Source organism: Amaranthus tricolor, chromosome 2 (assembly GCF_026212465.1).
Source record: "Amaranthus tricolor cultivar Red isolate AtriRed21 chromosome 2, ASM2621246v1, whole genome shotgun sequence".
In the NCBI taxonomy this organism is placed as follows: domain Eukaryota; kingdom Viridiplantae; phylum Streptophyta; class Magnoliopsida; order Caryophyllales; family Amaranthaceae; genus Amaranthus; species Amaranthus tricolor.
In genome coordinates this window covers 7,618,456-7,637,531 of record NC_080048.1, presented here as the reverse complement: position 1 = coordinate 7,637,531, position 19,076 = coordinate 7,618,456, and the positions used below count along the sequence as shown (strand labels likewise).

Below are 19,076 nucleotides of genomic sequence, written 5' to 3'. Positions count from 1 at the left end.
TGTACATATACTTTACCCAGCAACAGAATGTATTTATTGCTTTCTGTTCATTGCTTTATATTTGTACAAATCAGATGCTTTGTGTTTATTGCTTGTTTGCTGTGTTTGTGTATGAAAATTAGATGGCTCATTTGCTGTTTGCTGTTTGCAGTGTTTGGAAATCAGATGGCTCATTTGAACACAACAATGTACATTAGATGGCTCAGTTGCATACAACAATTTACATATTGCTGCATACAGCAATGTACATATTGCTTGGTTCATTTGAACTTAACCCATACAACATACAGCATACAGCAATGAGCTTAACCCAGCATATAAAGCAATGAACTTAACCCAGCATACAACACACAATAATGCACTTAACCAAGCATACAACAATCAGATGGTTCATTTGCTTACATACAACAACTATATGCTGCACAACACAATGCACTTAACCAAGCATACAGCAATCAGATGGTTCAATATCTATCAAATCTGTATTTCAGCACTGATTCAAAATTAAGCACCTTGCACCAATGCTTGCTGCACTAATGAACTTATTCAAATCTGTATTCAGTGTACTCAATCATCTATGTAATACTGCATTACCAATCAACTTCAGCACATACTCATAACTAATATAAAACTGATTTTCAATACCAATCAACTTCAGTAGGCACTTCAATGTGTTTCATATCTATATTTCAGCACTGATTCAAATCTATATTTCAGCACTGATTCAAAACTAATGCTTGCTGCACTGATCTTACATACGTATACAGTACCCAATCAAGTTCAGTAACCATCCCAACACTGATCTTAAACAACAGATCAGATTTTCAGCACTAATCAAGTTCAGTAGCCATATCAAGAATGTTGCACTCAGTTATTACTTCTCAAAACACATTGAGTTTGCTGCAATTAACAAATTTACTTAATTCAACATAGTAAGTTAATGAAACAGAGTACATTCTCAGTTCATATACTGATTTGCTTACATGTAGTTCAACACAGTACATTCTCAGTTCATATACTTATACTAATATATGTCTTACATTAAATCAACACATTACATTCAACATTAATTTACTTATACAGCTCTATATTTGACTTTGTTGATCCATTATACATGAAGTAGATGCAGCTATTGCACTTTGCGTTTGTTGTTGACTACTGGAGCAAGGCACATCATTTGGTGTGGACTGTTGAGTAGAAGAAGATCCCATTTTAGGCCTTCCACCCTTTGACTTGATCTTTGTTGGTGGTGGTTTGGGTAGATTCTTGCAGCCTTTTTTGTAGTGACCTAGGTCACCACAATTACCACATCTCCGTTGCTTGAATTCTCGAACAGCACTTACCGGCTTCTTACCTCCTTTACCTTCCTCAGCTTCCTTCTTTCTTTTCCTCATTTTAGGCCTTCCAGGCATCTTTCGAAATGGTGGAGGAAGTGGTTTGGCTAAAGTGGTTGTCGGCCACATTTTGTGTCCTGGCATACCATAAAACTTTGGAGCATACGTCTTTGCATACGTTTCTACAAGATACGCCTCATGGACAAATTCGCTGGCATCTAATTTTCTTAGAACAATACAAGCCATGACATGTTTACAAGGGATCCCAATAAGATTCCAGCTTCCACAAAGGCAAGTCTTGTTGGTCAAGTTTACAACGTAAGATTCTTCATCATCATCCACCTCAAACTCAGACACATCCACTGGGATTACCCTTAAACCATATATTTCCTTTTACATTTCTTTCAATCATTTTGGTGATAGCTGGCATCAACACACCTTTAAAGTTACTTAGCCCTTCCCTTTTGGCTGCACTTCTTTGCATCACATATCTCCTAATCCACTCCATAAGAGAAATTATAGGCTTCCCCCTTGCTTCTACTAACACATTATTGAATGACTCACAACAATTATTTAACAACATCCCAGACTTACTCCTACTAGAAAAAGCATGCCTAGACCAGTGTTTAGCAGGAATAGCAGCTAGATATTCATATGCTTCAACAGAAATATTCTTTATTTCATTCATTTCTCTATAAAATGAAACTGTAAAAGGTAAATTGTTACTAATTAGTTCGACATTACATTCAAATATTTAATTGTATACTTGATTCCATACCTTGTTGTAAGCTCTTGCTGCTTTCTAAAAGTGATGTTTGAACAACTCTCCAGGGAACTTGATCTTGAAGTTAGCCCATATATGCCTACAGCAAAACCTAATTTCAGCTTCAGGAATCACTGAGTTCAAAGCTTCAACCAAACCCTACACTGTCCACAAATTAGTATTAGGGTTATAACATTAGTTACAATTGAAACAAGATATGTGTTAACAAGTAATTATGTTCATACCTTTTGCCTATCGCTCATGAAGGTGAAATCTTCACATCCTGCTTGTACCCAACTACTCGATGGACTAACCGACCTTAGGACTTCTAAGAGGAGATTTAGAAACCAAGTCCAAGTTTCTACGTTTTCTGTTTCGACCACAGCCATGCAACGGGGAAGATGTTATTGTTCCCATCCTTACCTACAACAGTCAACAAAATCCCAGGGAATTGTCCCTTCAAATGTGCCCCATCAACACCTATAATAGGCCTACAGCCAGCAACAAAACCCTCCTTACATGCTGACAAGCATATATACATCCTTTGAAACAAGGGTGGAGGTGTGTCTATTCCAATGCATTTCACGATTGCAGTGCTTCCTGGATTAAACCTCCTTATTGCTTCCGCATAATCCCACACCCTGCTATACTCTTCACAAGCATCACCAACTATCATTTTCTTTGCAATTCTTTTAGCCATATAACACTTAGAATACTTCACTTCACAACCTAACTCTCTATTAACCCGTTTCTTAAATGCCTTTAATTCCCAATTTGGATTTTCCCTCCAATCCTCTATGTATTTCTCAACTAAATACAAAGCAGTGACTTTGTTATTTTGGTGTTGGTGACCACAAGTGTGCTTGGGAAAATAACTCCTTATTAGAAGTGTCTCCTCATCTTTCAACTTCACAGCTAACACTTCTTATCCTTGCCACAAACACAGTTCACAATTCTAGCTTTCGATTTCATGCAATCGCATCTATTGTAGCAATACACACTGATCCTACTTCTACCATTATGCAGGTAATAATAATTGTAACCACATTCAATAGCATGGTACCTTAATGCTTTTCTAAAGACATATGTCGAAGGAAACTTAAGGCCTAAAGACAAATTGATCTTACCCTTGAAATCAACCTCGGGATTAATGTAGGATAGCTGCATATACCTTCCTCATCAACATTCAATGCACCTAAATCATCATCATCAGACTCCAGTTCATCATCATTAAAGTATATGTCTCTATTGTTTTTTTAATCAACCTCCTTATCTACTATCAATCTAATTTCATCATCACCTATAAACACATCATCAAGACCATAAACTACATTTTCTGCAAACAAATCAGAATCATCCTCATATTCATCCTCATCACCACAACTATAATCATCATCACTGCTATCCTCAAAATCAGAAACTTCTTGCTCTATGTGGCCTCTCTCATTTGGTGTAAGGTTTAGGGTAGAAATAGCAGTTGTGTTATTTGTTTTAGATCTAGGGTTAGCACTTAAACATTCTTTATAACCTGTATATGTGTTTGGTGGTCCCATTTGCCCAACATCAACATCTACATTTGCTCTTTCCAACTCATCCACAACCTCATGTGCCACATTAGATCTTTCGAGCTCCACCTCATCTACCCTAACATTACCCAACTCAGTTGCCAACTCAGAATGCTTCTTTTTCGAACTACTTGCTTTTTTCCAGATTTTCAATTTCTTCATCTTATTGAATTATCTAATTTTAAGAACCATAATACATTATTCAGACCACAACAACAATCAATTTACAAATTACAAGATAAAAAACAGGAAATTTAATAGAAAAAACACAGCAAAACGAAGCAGATTTGTAAAACGAATTAAATTTTAAATTATGCCTAAAATACAACAATGAAGTACAAAACCATAATTGAGAAGTAGTACATACCTCTAAAGGTTAGAAGTTTCAGCAAGATGATGTCGCAAGGAGGACGGGAGCGAATTCAAGAAGTTACAAGAATGATTTTCCGAATGAAGAAGGAGGAGGAGCAAATGTCTGTAAGAGGCTGAAATGAAGAAGAATCAAAGGTTTATAAGGTCACGTGACAGTCAACGGTTAACTTAAACGGTCAAACGGTAAAAACCGTTATAAGGTAGTATTTTGCAACGAAATGTATTATATAAGGTAGTTTTTTAAAAAAAATTTTAAATAAGGTAGTTTTTTGCAAAAAGGGGTATAGAATAGGTAGTTTATTATAATTTTCTCTAAAAAAATGGCACACATAAACTCACATGTTTCGGAAATTTTGAATAAAATAAGATTATTTAACAACTTAGTTCCAAAAATAAGCTTCGTGAAAACTTAATTCCCAAAATAAGCATCAGTACATCCAAACCTAGTCTTGGAGTAAATCGTTGTTACTAACAGCAAAAGACAAAAAAATAAAATAAAATAAAAGCCATAAGTCGTTGTTACTAACAACGATTTAGGGAGTTGACCAGTCAACTCCTTAAGTCGCTGTTAGTAACAGCGACTTTAAGGTTAACTGGTCAACTCTTTAATCTCGTAGGTTGGAATGAGGAAGTAACTGAGAACTGGAAACTTAAAATGCATTAAGTCGTTGTTACTAACAGCGACTTAAAAAAATAAATAAATAAATAAAATTTTTTTTTCTTTTTTTAAGTCGCTGTTACTAACAACGACTTACTCCAAAGCTAGCTTTGGATGTACAGACGCTTATTTTAGAAATTAAGTTTTCACGAAATTTATTTTATAAATTAAGTTGTTAAAACATCTTATTTTATTCATGTTTCGTAAGGGTCAACGAGAGTCATTTTCAGTTGATAATTGGGTGACGTCATTGCACTCACAATTGAGAAATTCCATGGAATTCTCCAGATTATCAGCCACTCACTCGAACAACAATTGTCAATACAATCTTTCTCTCTCTTTGATCTTCTTTTCTGGGTTGATAGAAAGCTAAATATCACTTCAAAAATGGCTGGAACTCAATGCTGCGAGAATCCTCCTGATTTGAATTCAACCGGTGGCGTAGGCCATGTCGAAGAAATTAGTGGTCTCAAATGTTATGTATCCGCCAGTTCTAATTCCAACATCGCTGTTATTCTCATCTCTGATGTTTACGGTACTTGTTTTCCTTCGACCCATTTCATTCTCTAACCATTTCGAATCATTCTCACTTGTTTTCGGTAGATGATTAGGGTTTTGATGTTATTATGTAGAGAGTTCACAAACTGTTCTGGGTCTTGTATTTGCAGAATTTTAAGTGTTCTTTTCTTGATTGATGTCTATCTGTGTTTTTTTTATATTCTAATTTCGGAAATGCTGATGATTTTATCTCGTTGGTGTTTGTGGCTGCAGGTTATGAAGCTCCAAAGTTAAGGTATTTGCAGTTTTTATATTTCTTTTTTTAAATGATTGTTAATTCATTCATTTTGGAGGTATTATGTTCATTTTGCTTTGTTATTGTCAAGCAATTTGGGCCAAAAATTTGCAAAAGGATGTTTTTTTGTGGTCACGCTATTTCCTTGGAAGTGTTTTGTTTGAATTAGGGTCAATGGATTCTTTTTGGAGGTATTATGTTCATTTTGTCATTTGTTATTGTCAAGGAATCATATCCTATAGGTTACAGCCCATGATATGTTAGATACTCTATCACGCAACTAATTCAAGTCTTTGCGCTAAAAGTGTGGATCTAGCACATGCCTTTTCATACATGGCACCAAACATTTCCCCTTGTAGATAGAGATTCAAAACCGTGACCTTCCGTCACGTTGGTTTATGATAACGTATCAAAGAACCAACTCAACCAAAAACTTAAGTTGATGGTTGTAGCCTTATGATATGTTATATGTTTCATCGATTATCTTTTTTTTGGGAGTCATTATATTTATATGCTACAATTTTTATGACAAAAAACCTAAGGATTAATGGGATATATTTTGTGTCATTTAAATCAAGAACAATGGGCAATTAAAATTGGGAGAACCCAAAATCCTTATTCCATGAGATTAAGAAATGATGTGTTATTCATATCTATTCTTTAAGTCTTTTTTGGATTTTTGAAAGAACCAAATAAACTTCTAATTTTCTTTGAAAGATTTATAAATTGATTTTAATTTTAATCATCATGTCTTTTACTAATTTATTTTACCTTTTTGAAATTTATTTGGAATTTGAAGGTTTATTATTTTGGGAATAGTGAACTTTTTTTGTTGTTGATTTCTAATCGGTTTTCAGTATCAAATTTGTATGTTTTCAAGACATCCTTTGGTGAGAGACTAATTGATTTATTTTCCATTTTGTTCTTACCTTATTTACAATATTTGAAAGCAATATCTTTGTTTGTGTGAGGCTGTTTAGGAAGAAATGTGTTTTCCCTTTGTTGCATATTGGTGTAATTAATGTTACTTCCTTAAATTGTGTCACCTTGCTACAGAAAGCTGGCAGATAAAGTTGCTGCTGCTGGCTACTATGCTGTTGTCCCTGATTTTTTCCATGGAGATCCCTACAATCCTGAGGATAAGAATAGACCAATACAAGTTTGGATAAAAGACCATGGACCTGTAAGTTTGTGCTCATACTCCTTGTTGGTCAAAGTAAATTGAACAATAGTTAGGGAAGCTTATGCTCATAATTATTCAATTGTGTTGTTTATTCTAAGGTTTTTGTGGTAAATCAAAAGAAAGCAACCAAATAAGAGCTTAGCTGAACATTCAAGTCGTCTATTTTCTTTGACTGAACTACGTTCTTGTCATACACTTCATTTATTGTAAATCTAAGAATTTATCACCATCAGATATTTTTGAGTAGTTATTTTGCTTGGGCAATTATACTTGATATAAAGAAAAATAAATGTATATCAAGTATAAATGCCTTGGAAATTGTAATCATCAAAATATGTCTTTGGCATTGTTATTGACAATTATTTTGGACATATCAAAATATTTGTGACTTCCATTCTCGGATAAATTGTATTTAACTTTATTTGTTTGTGCCATTGGTTTTAATTGCTTATCGCACATTGAGCTCTTTATAAGTATGTATATATATGTGTGTAGGACAAAGGATTTGAAGAGGCGAAACCAATAATTGAATCTCTGAAGCAGAAAGGGATGTGTAAAATTGGAGCGGTTGGCTTTTGTTGGGGAGGTTAGTTTTCATATTTCCCCTTCACAAAATATTACGTGTATAGGTTTTTGGAAGAAGTTCCAGTGAGAACCATCCTTATATGAGAACAGTAATAACCAATCTGCTTGACAAAAAAGTGTTACTTTTTCACTAAAAATGTGTTATTTTTAAACAAAAATGTGTTACTTTTTTTAAAAGAAAAAGATGATACTTTAAGACAAAAAAGTGTTACTTTTTTCATAGAAAAGGTATTACTTTTCGGAAAAAACGTGTTACTTTGTATTATGTTTATTTTTTAAATATTTTTTTTTTGAAAGTAACACTTTTTTGCTAAATAGTACCAGTTTTTTTAAAAAAAACATAACAATTTTTTGTCCAAAAGTACACCTTTTCTGTTAAAAAGTAACACATTTTTAACAGGAAATTGGTTTCCACGGTTCTCATATAAGCATGGTTCTCACTGGAACTTGACCCATAGGTTTTTTATATCTGTAAATTGATATACTAAAAGTTGACTTTGTTCCAGCCAAAGTGGTTGCACTACTAGCACAAAGTGATGAATACATACAAGCGGGAGCTTTCCTACATCCTTCTTTTGTTACCGAGGATGATATCAATGGTAAAGTTCAATTGGCATATAGGCTATAGCCCCTTGTTTTTTAATACTTTATCTTTGTTCATACTGCAAGAAATATCTTACATTTTTTGTCAATATCCACCTTTATTGTATGTATTAAAATGTGGTAGGGCCTGTTTTCCTTATCTTAATATTGGTTCATATTTGTCCTATTTTGTTCTGCCCATCACTTCTATTCTCACAGTTCCAATACAGTTCAATCCAGTTCACTTCCCTAGCTTACTTTGTTCCAATCTTGGGACAACAGGCCCTTATGGTGACAAAGTAATGTGTTGTGTACAGTATAAGTGTCTCCTCTGAAAAAGTCTTGATTATTTGAGCAATTTTCCCCCTTAAACTCGAATGTACCTATCCTTAAATAAATGTCCTTTTTCTCTGCTGAGGCACGCTCACAACGTAGGGCATGTTGCTCTTGCAAAGTTAACAGATACTTACGGGTTTCCTATACATGAAATGCATGGTGGATAAATACTTTAAAGGGAAATAGAATCAAACTGAGGAAAGAGAAAAGAAGTAGAATGAAGGAGCTTTAATCAAGAAGGATTAATGAATGTAGTCTAATATTAATTTGTAAATTTGGGGTGTTTGGTATGATAAATGAAAATGTAATGGAAAGGGAAGGGAAGGCAAAAAGAGAGATAAGGGTAATGTTAAGTGTTATTATTATTGATTGTTTGGCATAAAGATATGTTAGGGAATGAGAGAACAAAAGAAAAGGAATTCATTTCTAGTGTAAAATGAGTGGCAATTTGGAGGTATGCATTACCCTTATGAAAGGGATTGGGTTAACCAAATCTTATAACAAACACTAAGTAATGAAATGAGTTAAGTGAATCCCTTACATGAACCCAAAAAGCTCATACCAAGCACTCGTTAAAGAGGAAAAATAATATAACGGCCAATTACATTTCCAGCAGTAATTTATTGTCATCAAGTAGCGTGCAGTAGCTTAGGGTGGGATTGTGATTTGAATGAAGTTTTGTTTTGTTTCTTGAAATCTAGGACAGAAAGAGCCTCTTTTATTTTGTGTATTACATGATGGTGTTTCCTTCGGTCTTTTTCTTTACATGAATGCGGTGAAGTGAAATAAGACTTGACCTATATTTTCGAACTTGAAATACATACAAACTGATGAATCATGATGCCTATTGGGAAAAAACTTTTACAGGTCTGAAAGTACCAGTTGCGATTCTTGGGGCCGAGACTGACCACATATCTCCTCCTGAAGTTGTGAAGAAGTTTTCTGAGATCTTGAGTTCTAAGCCAGAGGTACCAAATAGTTTAACTCATATTTGTAATTTTGTTTTTGGGCTCAAATCGTGTTTGTTTCTGCCTTTCTATTTACACAACATTAGAAGTAAATCTTCACAAACAAGAATAATTGTTACTTGAGCTTTACTATAATCAGTATGAGGGCATGCTTGTAATGAGGGTAAATGTATACAAATGAGGTAAATAGAGGTGAATGTGAAAAGGAAGATGAAGGATAAAGAATATAATGATATGAGGAAGATGAACAAAAAGAAAGATCATCAACCTTAATTTGGGGAGGAGGGAAATATTTCCCCTAAATCCCACTAGGATAAATATTTATCCCAAAATAAGGGAACTAACTTTTCTATTTCTTCTTTTCCATCACTTTACATCTATTTCTTACATTTGACAACAACAATTTTTTCTTAATTTTCTATTCCAATAACCTCGTTTTATTAGTTTGACTTTTATTTTCCCCATAAATATTTACTTTCAATACAAGCATGATCTAAGGCTTATCTGTACAATTCTTGGTATCTCTACCCTTGACTTTAGGTAAGGGGAATGTCACAATTTCACCTCTGATATTTGCTACTGAAACATATATCAGATACGAAACTGTTACAAAGGTTATGTAGAATAAATCACGAGGAATCTCCTTTTGGGGAACACTATCATTTACTTTTTTAACAAGATGTAGATTAAATAAAATTAGGAGAACATTAAACAAAGAAATCTTATTCCCCACAGTACAGCCGTCCTTGTATGAGGTAAACCCCCAGAACTCTGATGTCGTTTGTTTGTCAATAGGTCGATTCAATGGTGAAGATATTCCCTGGAGTTTCCCATGGATGGACCGTTAGATACAATGAGGATGATGCTGTGGCTGTCAAAGCAGCAGAGGAAGCTCACCAGGATATGCTTACATGGTTTCAGAAATACGTTAAATAAGCTGTTAGCGAGTGTGATTAGTATTTCTGGATGTGTGCATGCGAGTTATGTTGATGTATGAATTAATAAGTGCAAGTGCATGGGTTTGGATCATTTATGGATAAATTGACGCTTCTGTCTATTATGATTGTGCTTCTATGAAATAACTAGTTTTATTCATGCTGCCTTACTACGTTTCGAGTGTTTGTGGGTTTACGATTCTCAGGTTCTATTGAGCTCTCTATGGTCTATGATGAAGTGAAATCAAAATATGGCACCAGCTTTTTTGTGAGATTAAACTTGTCATTTCACTGTGATTTGGGTGTAAAGTGTGATAAACTAGATAACAAAAAGACCTTAATCTCAACAATATAGTATCTAGTGTATTACATGAACTAAAACAAACTAATGTAAGAAATCAATGTGTAACAGATCATCCAAAATGGTAATCAGAACAACCTTTATTAATGAAGACAAGAACGATACTAAGGAACGTTCGAGTCTCTCAGACACTCCTAAGTATGGGACGTTCGAGTCTCCCAAACACTCCTAAATGTTTCTACTTCTCTCTCTAGATATCTCCTCCCTAAAACATCCCATATCATCATCATCATCCTACCTATTGTATTCTGCTTACAGAAAAACTATGGACAAGATCTGGGGAGGGAAGGGCGGCGGCAACTCATACCATAAAGAAGAGCGCGACCAAAAGAGTCCCCCAACTCGAGAAAGATAATAAGACGTAGCTACACGGAAAGGATAAAAGGAATGCATATAAAACATCCCATACTCCCCTCTATTTATAAGAGATGGGAGGGAAAACACAAACAAGAATAAAGGCTATTAAAAGACTAACTAACATAACAACCTAAAATACAACTCAAACTAACTTTTATTCTTTTACATTATATATGACCCTAAGAATATACCATGTATGAGAATACCAGCCACCTAAAGATCCACCTTGTCCTCAAGGTGGGTAAAATGTAAAGTAGCCGTTGTTAATTAGAAAAATAGCCGTTAGGAACTTGAAAATAGCCGTTGTAATGATGTTCTATAAATAACTCCATCATTTCCCATACTTCGTTATATCAATTCTACATCATTCTTCTTCTCTTAATTTCTAAAGGTAACATTATGTATTATGTTAGTTTTACTTTTAATTTTTAAATGTTAATATAATTTTTGAAAGTTCACTTACGTTACTATATTATATGTATTATGTAGATGTCAAAGGAGCATTGTATTGAAGAGCTTTGTGATTGTGGTTATGAAGTTGAGATTAATACAGATTGGAGCGACTTCGATCCAGGGCGTGAATTTATTGCTTGCCCTTTCTACTTGGTTGACGGATTAGGATGCACATACTTTAGATGGATTGCTCCGGAGGGTACAAAATGGCAGAGAGACTTAATAATACGGCTTGAAAAGGAAAAAAAAGAGCTCAAAGATGAGGTATTTAATCTAAAGAGACAAATGGATGATATGGCGCATAGGAAAGAAAAGACTGAAAGGATTATGAGAAAGTTTAAGAAGCCTTCTTAGTTAGCGACGGTAGTTTAACTTAACGAATGAAGTATGTAATTTGATATGAATTTGTTGAACATGATTGCAATTGTGTTGAATGTCCGATAGCAACATCCCTATTTGAATATGATTGGTTGTTTGTTTTTGATTAAATTCATACTACATTCTTGGCGGAATGATTCATCGCCGAAAAGTCTGAGTACTTAACATCATTTCATTGATAATAAACGTCTGATAATACGATTAAAATATATACATGTACACATATATTACAAAGTATACACAAAAGTAAATATGTTACAAATTCTGAATATGTACAAGTGTTGAATATATACAAAATGTCACTAATCTTCAAAATATACAAACACTATTGTAATGCTAATCCTCCTCCTGTACCCTGTCTAATTGTGACGGTTTACGACGCCTCCTACGATAGTAAGATGCAGTCGCATGACGCTCGGGTAGGGGAGGGAATTTATAGTGTGATGATGTGGCACCCTGTGAGGACCCGGCACCGTAGTCCGGGCACGTTAAGTCAACCTCCTCAAGATGAACGTCGGCGTGATGAGGAGATAAACCGCACTCGTACATAGTGGTGTCGGGCGCAGTCAATTTCGGAATGAATTGTTGAAACTGCGTCCCTCGGAGTATGCCTTGGGCAATCTCCCGTACGGGCTCCTCTTGGGAAGAGCTGATGACTGATGCAATGCCCTGTGCCTGCAGTAAGACTTAAGTATTAATGAAATGTTTAAAGTGTAAGTTGTATGAATAATAATCAATGTTGAAGAATACTTACAAAGTGTGTCATCGTCGGTGCTGCGGGAGTGTACTGGGATGCCGCCATGATACCTCGTGGTGTCATCCATCGACGAGTAATGGAGAGGAACCACAGCATGTAATCCGCCGTAGTAGGTGCGCCTGCAGCGTCGATCGGCGCACCTTGGGCCAGCAGCTCTAGCCTGTGCTCCCAACGAGCGACATGGCGCCAGTTGACCTCTAGCCAGTTCTTGGGTTCCCGACCCTTGCGAGAGTGGTGGAGCTCCGCTTCTGTGTCACATGGAGGTGGGATGCCCTGTACCATCCCAAATTGGTGTAGTACGCGCTCAGGGAGATGCACTTCGACTATGTCGAAGCAGATCAGAGGTACAGATGCTCTCCACGCCCCTGACAATATGCCCGAGTGCTGAGGCAATGCAGCGTATGCCTCAGGGGGATAAGGGTCCCATAGAAACTAAACGTGAAAATTCGATTAATAAATTACTCAATGTGATACTTATAAAACAAGTTGTGGTGAAGTTGTTACCTGGTCAGCACGTAGTAGATCGAGTTGATCGCGGTAGAACCCCACGCCCGATCGGAAATAACGCATAACCCTGGACTATGCATCACATGCTTACGAACACACGCCATAAACCAAGACCAAACGGCTATGCATTCTTTTTCGACCAAAGCAAAGGCAAGCGGGAAGATTCCCTTGTTCCCATCTTGGGCAATCGCAGTCAACAACGTATGGCGATACTTACCATACAAATGTGTTCCGTCAATGGCAATAACGGGTTTACAATACTTGAATTCCTCAATACTAGGTTGGAAAGCCCAGAACACGCGTTGGAAAGTTCTAATACTAGGACGGACATAGACACCGACATCATTATCTTCCTTAAAGAACCACTCAACTACGGTCCTGGGGTTTGAAACTTGCAGTGCCTTCAAGAAGCGTGGAAGAAGAGGATAAGAATCTTCCCATGTACCATAGATGGATAGAAGGGCTTGCTGTTTAGCACACCATGCCCGCTTATAGGTCACTTCGACACCAAATTGGTCTTTCACCATTTGATTTGAAGTCTCAGTTCGGTACTCAACGTTCCTATGAATATGATACAATCTAACAGCGTCCAACAAGGCATCCTTGTTATCAAACATCATATCCTTTTGAAACTCTCCTTCGTCGGTGTAGGTTGTATCACAATCCTAAGACCTCCAAGAGTTGTCCTCAATGTGTTCATCTAGAGGGGGAACCAGTGCATAGGGTGTAGGGGCAACTATTGTTGAAATGTTTCCTAAAGTCATGTCATTAGCTAGAGCCTCCTCGTCAACACCCACATCATCCTCAGAAGGAGTTTCAACGAATTCATTACTCTCACTAATAACATCATCCCAGGGCTCATTTGTATCTTCTAAGTTACAAGTATTATTTGTGACTTGAAATTGACTTTGATTGGGTTCATTAGAAGGATAAGAGGAAGATGGCATAAAGGGATTTTGAATTTCTTGGGTAGGGAAGGGCGTATGAGAAGGAGCAGAAGGAGTTATATTTATGAATGCATTTGTTTCAACTACATTGATATCTTCATTCCCTAGGGGTACCTCTTCTACATATAACTCTAAAGAAGGACTAGGGGTAGACCTTGAATATACCCACATTGCATCTATAGCCTCCTCATCCTCAAGCGGAAAAACTAACAAATCTCCATTAAGATTGTACTTAAAACTTAAATTCACAGTACTTCTTGTAGTGTCAATGCCAATCCTAGAGCATATAAAATGTTTAAATTCATTCAAATCCATGTATGAATTGCATGCAAACAGTTTACGTCTTCCCCCAACATACTTAACATTGTTACTAGTTGATCGAATTGAACCATTCCAAAAGTATACAACAGTCACACGAAATGAATCCATTTCTACAACAACACAATACAAAATCAACATCACCATCATGTTCATAAATATATTACCACTACACATTTTAAATTCAAGAACAAATTCTCGAACAAACTATTAATTATGAAGATCAAGGCAAATAATAACTACATTCGACATATTCGTAGAGCTTAAGTCTAAATGACCATTATACATGACATACATTTTAAAATCAACACCAAATAGAAAAATTTAAATTTGAACAATAATTAGTAAATTCGTAAATTGCAACAGTTCGACAACAACTAGAACAACAACACCAAATAAAAACATACCTCAATAAGCTGTAGATCAACAACAATTAGTAAATTGCAAGTATATGAACCTACATTAATGGGAAAGTTGATTAAAATTCACTAAACTCTAATTTTGCGAAAATTGAAAAAAATCAGAAAAAAAATACCTTCATTCGATGTAGGAAGATTATACAACTAATTAGTGATACCAACTTCGAATTTGATGACTTTAGTTGAAGGATTGAATGTGATTTTGTGATTTTAATGGAGGAAAAACGAAGGAGAACTTGTGAAAGCAAAATGTCGTGAACTGGAATGAAAAGGAAGAAGAAATCTGGAAAATTTAAATGGCCTAAGTTGCTGTTACTAACAGCGACTTAGGCCTTTTAATTTTTTTTTTCCTTCTTTCGCTGTTACTAACAGCGACTAATCCCAAACCACAGTTTTGGATATACGGACGCTTATTTTGGAAAATAAATTTTCATAGAGCTTATTTTGGGAAATAAGTTGTTGAAATGTCTTATTTTTTTCAAATGTCCTCAAATCTGCTACGATGTCATCAGCATTGATGATGTCAACGACAACATCATTATCAGGAAACCCTAATGTTTTCTTCGTCTCTCCTGATTGAAATTCCAAGATGCCACCCCTTTCAGTATCATAAATAATAAAGAAATCAGCCTTCTTCAGCAGCTCCTTCCACCCGCCAGCCAGCCACCACGATTTCCCGCTAAGTCCCTAATCTCCGACATTCTCGCCGGTTAGTTTTCCGACTTCCTCCTTCTTACTTCCCTTTCTCTCTCCTTTAATTTCAAAAACCCTAAGAATATCAATCACCTCCATCCTCACACCGATACTTTTTCCGATCACATTTTTCTTTTCGGCCTTCTTCTCGTCGCCGGCCAGCCGCCTAGGTTCATCGACCTCCCTCTCCAAAACCACTACTAACTTGGCCTAACTTTCTTCCTTCATGAACATCCTAAGCCTCTTCTCTTTTTCTCTTCTCCCTTCTTAGTTTTTTCTGTTTTACCCCCTTTTTTTCTGTCGTTTCCTTTTCCTTTTCTTTCGTTCTTTGTTTTTATTTTTTTCAGATTCATCCTATTTTTCTTGCCTTTCTTCTGCCTCTTTCTCTAATTTTCTGTAACAGGTTCTTGTACCTTTTACTCAAACTTTTCTTTTCCTTCACCACCAATCTTGAATCCTCTTCTTGGTTCTTCGATTGCTGATCTGTTTGTTGACCCTCATATATAATCGTCTCTCTTATTTTTCTTCCCATACCATCAAGCTTTACACTCTCTTCCTACACATCTTCTTTTCTTTCCTTATGGAATACAAATGCCATTAATTCATTTTCCATATCTTGATGTAAGATAATGAGTGAAAATCCATTGTGACTATATTCATGTTCCGAATCGAAATGTTGATCACAAATCTCACAAATGCCTTTTTTTAACTTCCCATAAATTTCTTTGGTGGATGTGGGTTTGTATGGGTGGATGAAACCATTTTGGACAGCTCTTTGAAGCATCTCTAAAGGAGAAATTTCAGCCCCTAAACCCTTAAAGAACGCATCAAGATCATCTTCTTGAGTATTCGGATTTCCCATTTCTTCCTTGGAAAAAAGATAAAAACTGCTCTGATAACTATGTAACAGATCAACCAAGATGGTAATCAAAACAACCTTTATTAATGAAAACAGGAACGATACTAAGGGACGCTCGAGTCTCCCAGACACTCTAAGTATGGGACGTTCGAGTCTCCCAAACACTCTTAAGTGTTTCCACTTCTCTTTTTAGATATCTCCTCCCTAAAACAACCCATACTCCCCTCTATTTATAAGAGATGAGAGGGTAAATACAAATAAGAATAAAGGCTATTAAAAAACTAACTAACATAACAATTTAAAATACAACTCTAACTAACTTTTATTCCTTTACATTATATATGACCCTAAAGCATATGCCATGTATGGCACAATTACAATGATTATGTACACATTCTCCTTTTGATGCCTTTGACCCATGGGACATTATTCTAGGTGCGCTTAGAGAAGTTAGAATGTACTTATTGGACTGAAAGTGATCCTTCATCCTGACCAATTTAGCTGTTGCACCCCTCTTTGTCGAGGTCGGTGGCACTAACCATAGTTGTATATTAGCATCGCAAATCAACATAAGTCTAGTTTGGCTCAATTTTTTCACTTGTGCTTATTTTGAGAAGTTCTCGAGATACTATTCTGCCCATAGTAATTTATTATACACACTGAGCTAAATTCAAGTGTAAACAACCGTACGGCTAAATATGCAAAGGTCAACCCCCTTCCCCTATGCCCACTGATGGTAAGCCAGGAAGAGGAATAGACAATACACTACAAAAAAATATTGAATTGGCGACACAGCTTTTCGTCGCCATTTCATAGCTAAACGGTCAAAAAGTGAACGTGGCGACGGGGGGCGACGGGCTTCGTGGTGGTCGCCTTTTCGTTCGTCGCTAACATCAAATTGGACGCCATTTCGTCGCTATATTTTTTGATGAAATTGGCGACCACCGAGCGACAAGCTATCCATCGCCAAAACACATGTCTGCCATGGCGACAAGCAGCTCCTCGCAAAGCTATCGTCAGTACTGGCGACCAAACAGCGAGCACTTTGTCATCGCCGATTTGGCGACCAAGCTGTGATAGCCATCTCGTCGCCTGCTGTTTTGAAGCTTTTTAGAAGCCGTATATATATATATATATATATATATATATATATATATATATATATATATATATATATATATATATATATATATATATATATATATATATATATATATATATATATATATATATATATATATATATATATATATATATATATATATATATATATATATATATATATATATATATTATATTTATATATATTTTGTATTAGTTATAATATTAAAATAAAAATATATACACATAAAACAAATAAATTAAAATAAAAGAGCTGAAATATTATGTATAAAATTGAAGTTTATTACAAAGTCACAAAAATTACAAATATTTTAATCATTCATCGAGGAGGAGGAGGAGGGGGTTGATTCAAATTGAAATGCGATTCAAGGAATTTCATAAATTGTTCTCGTTCTCTTGTTATTTGTTCAGTCATCCTTTGATGATAGTCATAGGCTGTCTGAGCATTTCCTCTTCGTATCGATTTCAATAATTGATTATTAAACTCCATTTGCTGGGCTTCTAAATCCGCAAACCTTTGTTGTATAATGGCATCATAATCAGGTTGTGCAGGCTGAGAAGCCGGAATATCCGTTGGCTCAGGAGGATAAATAATTTGAGAGGCGGAACCGACCCCAAAAACCTCTTTGGTTTTTTTGTTTTTTTTCTTTGAACCGCTTTCTACGTTTTTTATAGCATCCAACCAAATTTGACTTGGGTCGCGAGTTGGATGCTCCTCCATCAAAAAACGATATTCATCCTTCAATAAAACAAAGAAATCAATTACCAATAAACAAAGTATTAATTGATACTAACAATAAATAAATAAACAAGTTTAAAAGATTATTACGTTAACTTTTTGTGACTTGCTATTCGTCCATTGGGAACAATCTCCTGTTTCATTGTCAAAGACCCCATGCGTTCGTGTAAATATTTCATAGGCCGTGGGTCTTTGACCTTTTGATTGTTCCTGAAATATTTAAAAAAAAACGACTTAAAACTAAACAAAAGATAATAAAAAAATTCAATATAATACGACTTAATTGACAAAATACTCACAAAATCCCGCATTGTTCTGGCGTGCGGGATTGAGCCACCTATATGGGTGGCTTCAGCTTTGTCTCTTCCTCCACGTCTATTGGAGGAATTCTTAGCCGAAACGGCTTTATTATCTGGGCGTTCCCAATCCGCCTTCCATAGCGCCCAGGCCTCATTATCGATGGAAGGAGGTTTAAATTCAGGCTTGCTTTTCAACGTCCTACGCCATTTGAAAAGCATATCCGCATAGCGCTTTGCGGCTTTTTCCTCCCACGACCTTCGAACGAAATGTTCGAGGCGAGGGTCCCATTTGTATTGTTTCTAAATACATAAATGTTTCATCAAATATAATACTTAAAATAATTTATATATAACAAAGTCTAAAAATAAACAAAACAATAATTTTACCTTAAATTCATTAAACAAAAATCTTTGGTGAGTTTTGTCACACCCTTCCAACTACTACCTTCGACATCTTGCCTATAATTGAAGGTAGCCCTTATTTTGGATGCAATGGTGTTTCCGGATATGGGATTAAATCTTACAATAATTAACAAAATTAGTTTATATTGAAATTTTAATATTGAAAAAATATTAATGATAATAAGATGATTAAAATATTTACTTGTTTATTATTGGTAGCCATGAAGATTCGGACGAGGATCGTCTCCATCATCCTCTTCCATATTTTGCACGGAATCACTTGGAGTATTTTCACTACTCCCTTGAACTCGGTTACTGTTGTCTTCGTCGTTATTGTCGTCGTGGCTACTCGACAAATTATTCAAGAAATAATTGCTAGCCCAATCATTTT

General features: G+C 35.6%; 2 protein-coding genes across 2 annotated transcripts; one reads left to right on the top strand and one right to left on the bottom strand.

Annotated features, from left to right (window-relative positions):
* Window positions 1-1,085: 1,085 nt before the first annotated feature.
* On the bottom strand, window positions 1,086-2,797 carry LOC130805469 (uncharacterized). Its single transcript, XM_057670244.1, has 5 exons — window positions 2,521-2,797; window positions 2,343-2,425; window positions 2,202-2,256; window positions 1,773-2,039; window positions 1,086-1,696 (listed from the first exon to the last, which is right to left on the bottom strand). Exons 1-5 carry the CDS (start codon window positions 2,795-2,797, stop codon window positions 1,086-1,088), a joined length of 1,293 nt encoding a protein of 430 aa, XP_057526227.1.
* Window positions 2,798-4,942: 2,145 nt separating this feature from the next.
* On the top strand, window positions 4,943-10,239 carry LOC130804127 (endo-1,3;1,4-beta-D-glucanase-like). The gene is made up of 7 exons (XM_057668462.1): window positions 4,943-5,227; window positions 5,464-5,485; window positions 6,542-6,668; window positions 7,164-7,254; window positions 7,760-7,852; window positions 9,039-9,139; window positions 9,935-10,239. Exons 1-7 carry the CDS (start codon window positions 5,080-5,082, stop codon window positions 10,073-10,075), a joined length of 723 nt encoding a protein of 240 aa, XP_057524445.1. The 5' UTR covers window positions 4,943-5,079; the 3' UTR covers window positions 10,076-10,239.
* The last annotated feature ends 8,837 nt before the right edge of the window (window positions 10,240-19,076 follow it).

Excerpts from the sequence above, each read along its gene's own strand:
- LOC130805469 (XM_057670244.1), bottom strand. The coding sequence starts at position 2,797 with ATGGCTAAAAGAATTGCAAAGAAAATGATAGTTGGTGATGCTTGTGAA. Across the intron at positions 2,426-2,520 it reads GATTTTGTTGACTGTTGTAG|AAGTCCTAAGGTCGGTTAGT; the intron begins GTAAGGATGGGA and ends ATCTCCTCTTAG. Across the intron at positions 1,697-1,772 it reads AGGGCTAAGTAACTTTAAAG|TGGATGTGTCTGAGTTTGAG; the intron begins GTGTGTTGATGC and ends GGGTAATCCCAG.
- LOC130804127 (XM_057668462.1), top strand. The coding sequence starts at position 5,080 with ATGGCTGGAACTCAATGCTGCGAGAATCCTCCTGATTTGAATTCAACC. Across the intron at positions 7,853-9,038 it reads TACCGAGGATGATATCAATG|GTCTGAAAGTACCAGTTGCG; the intron begins GTAAAGTTCAAT and ends AAACTTTTACAG. Across the intron at positions 9,140-9,934 it reads TCTTGAGTTCTAAGCCAGAG|GTCGATTCAATGGTGAAGAT; the intron begins GTACCAAATAGT and ends GTTTGTCAATAG.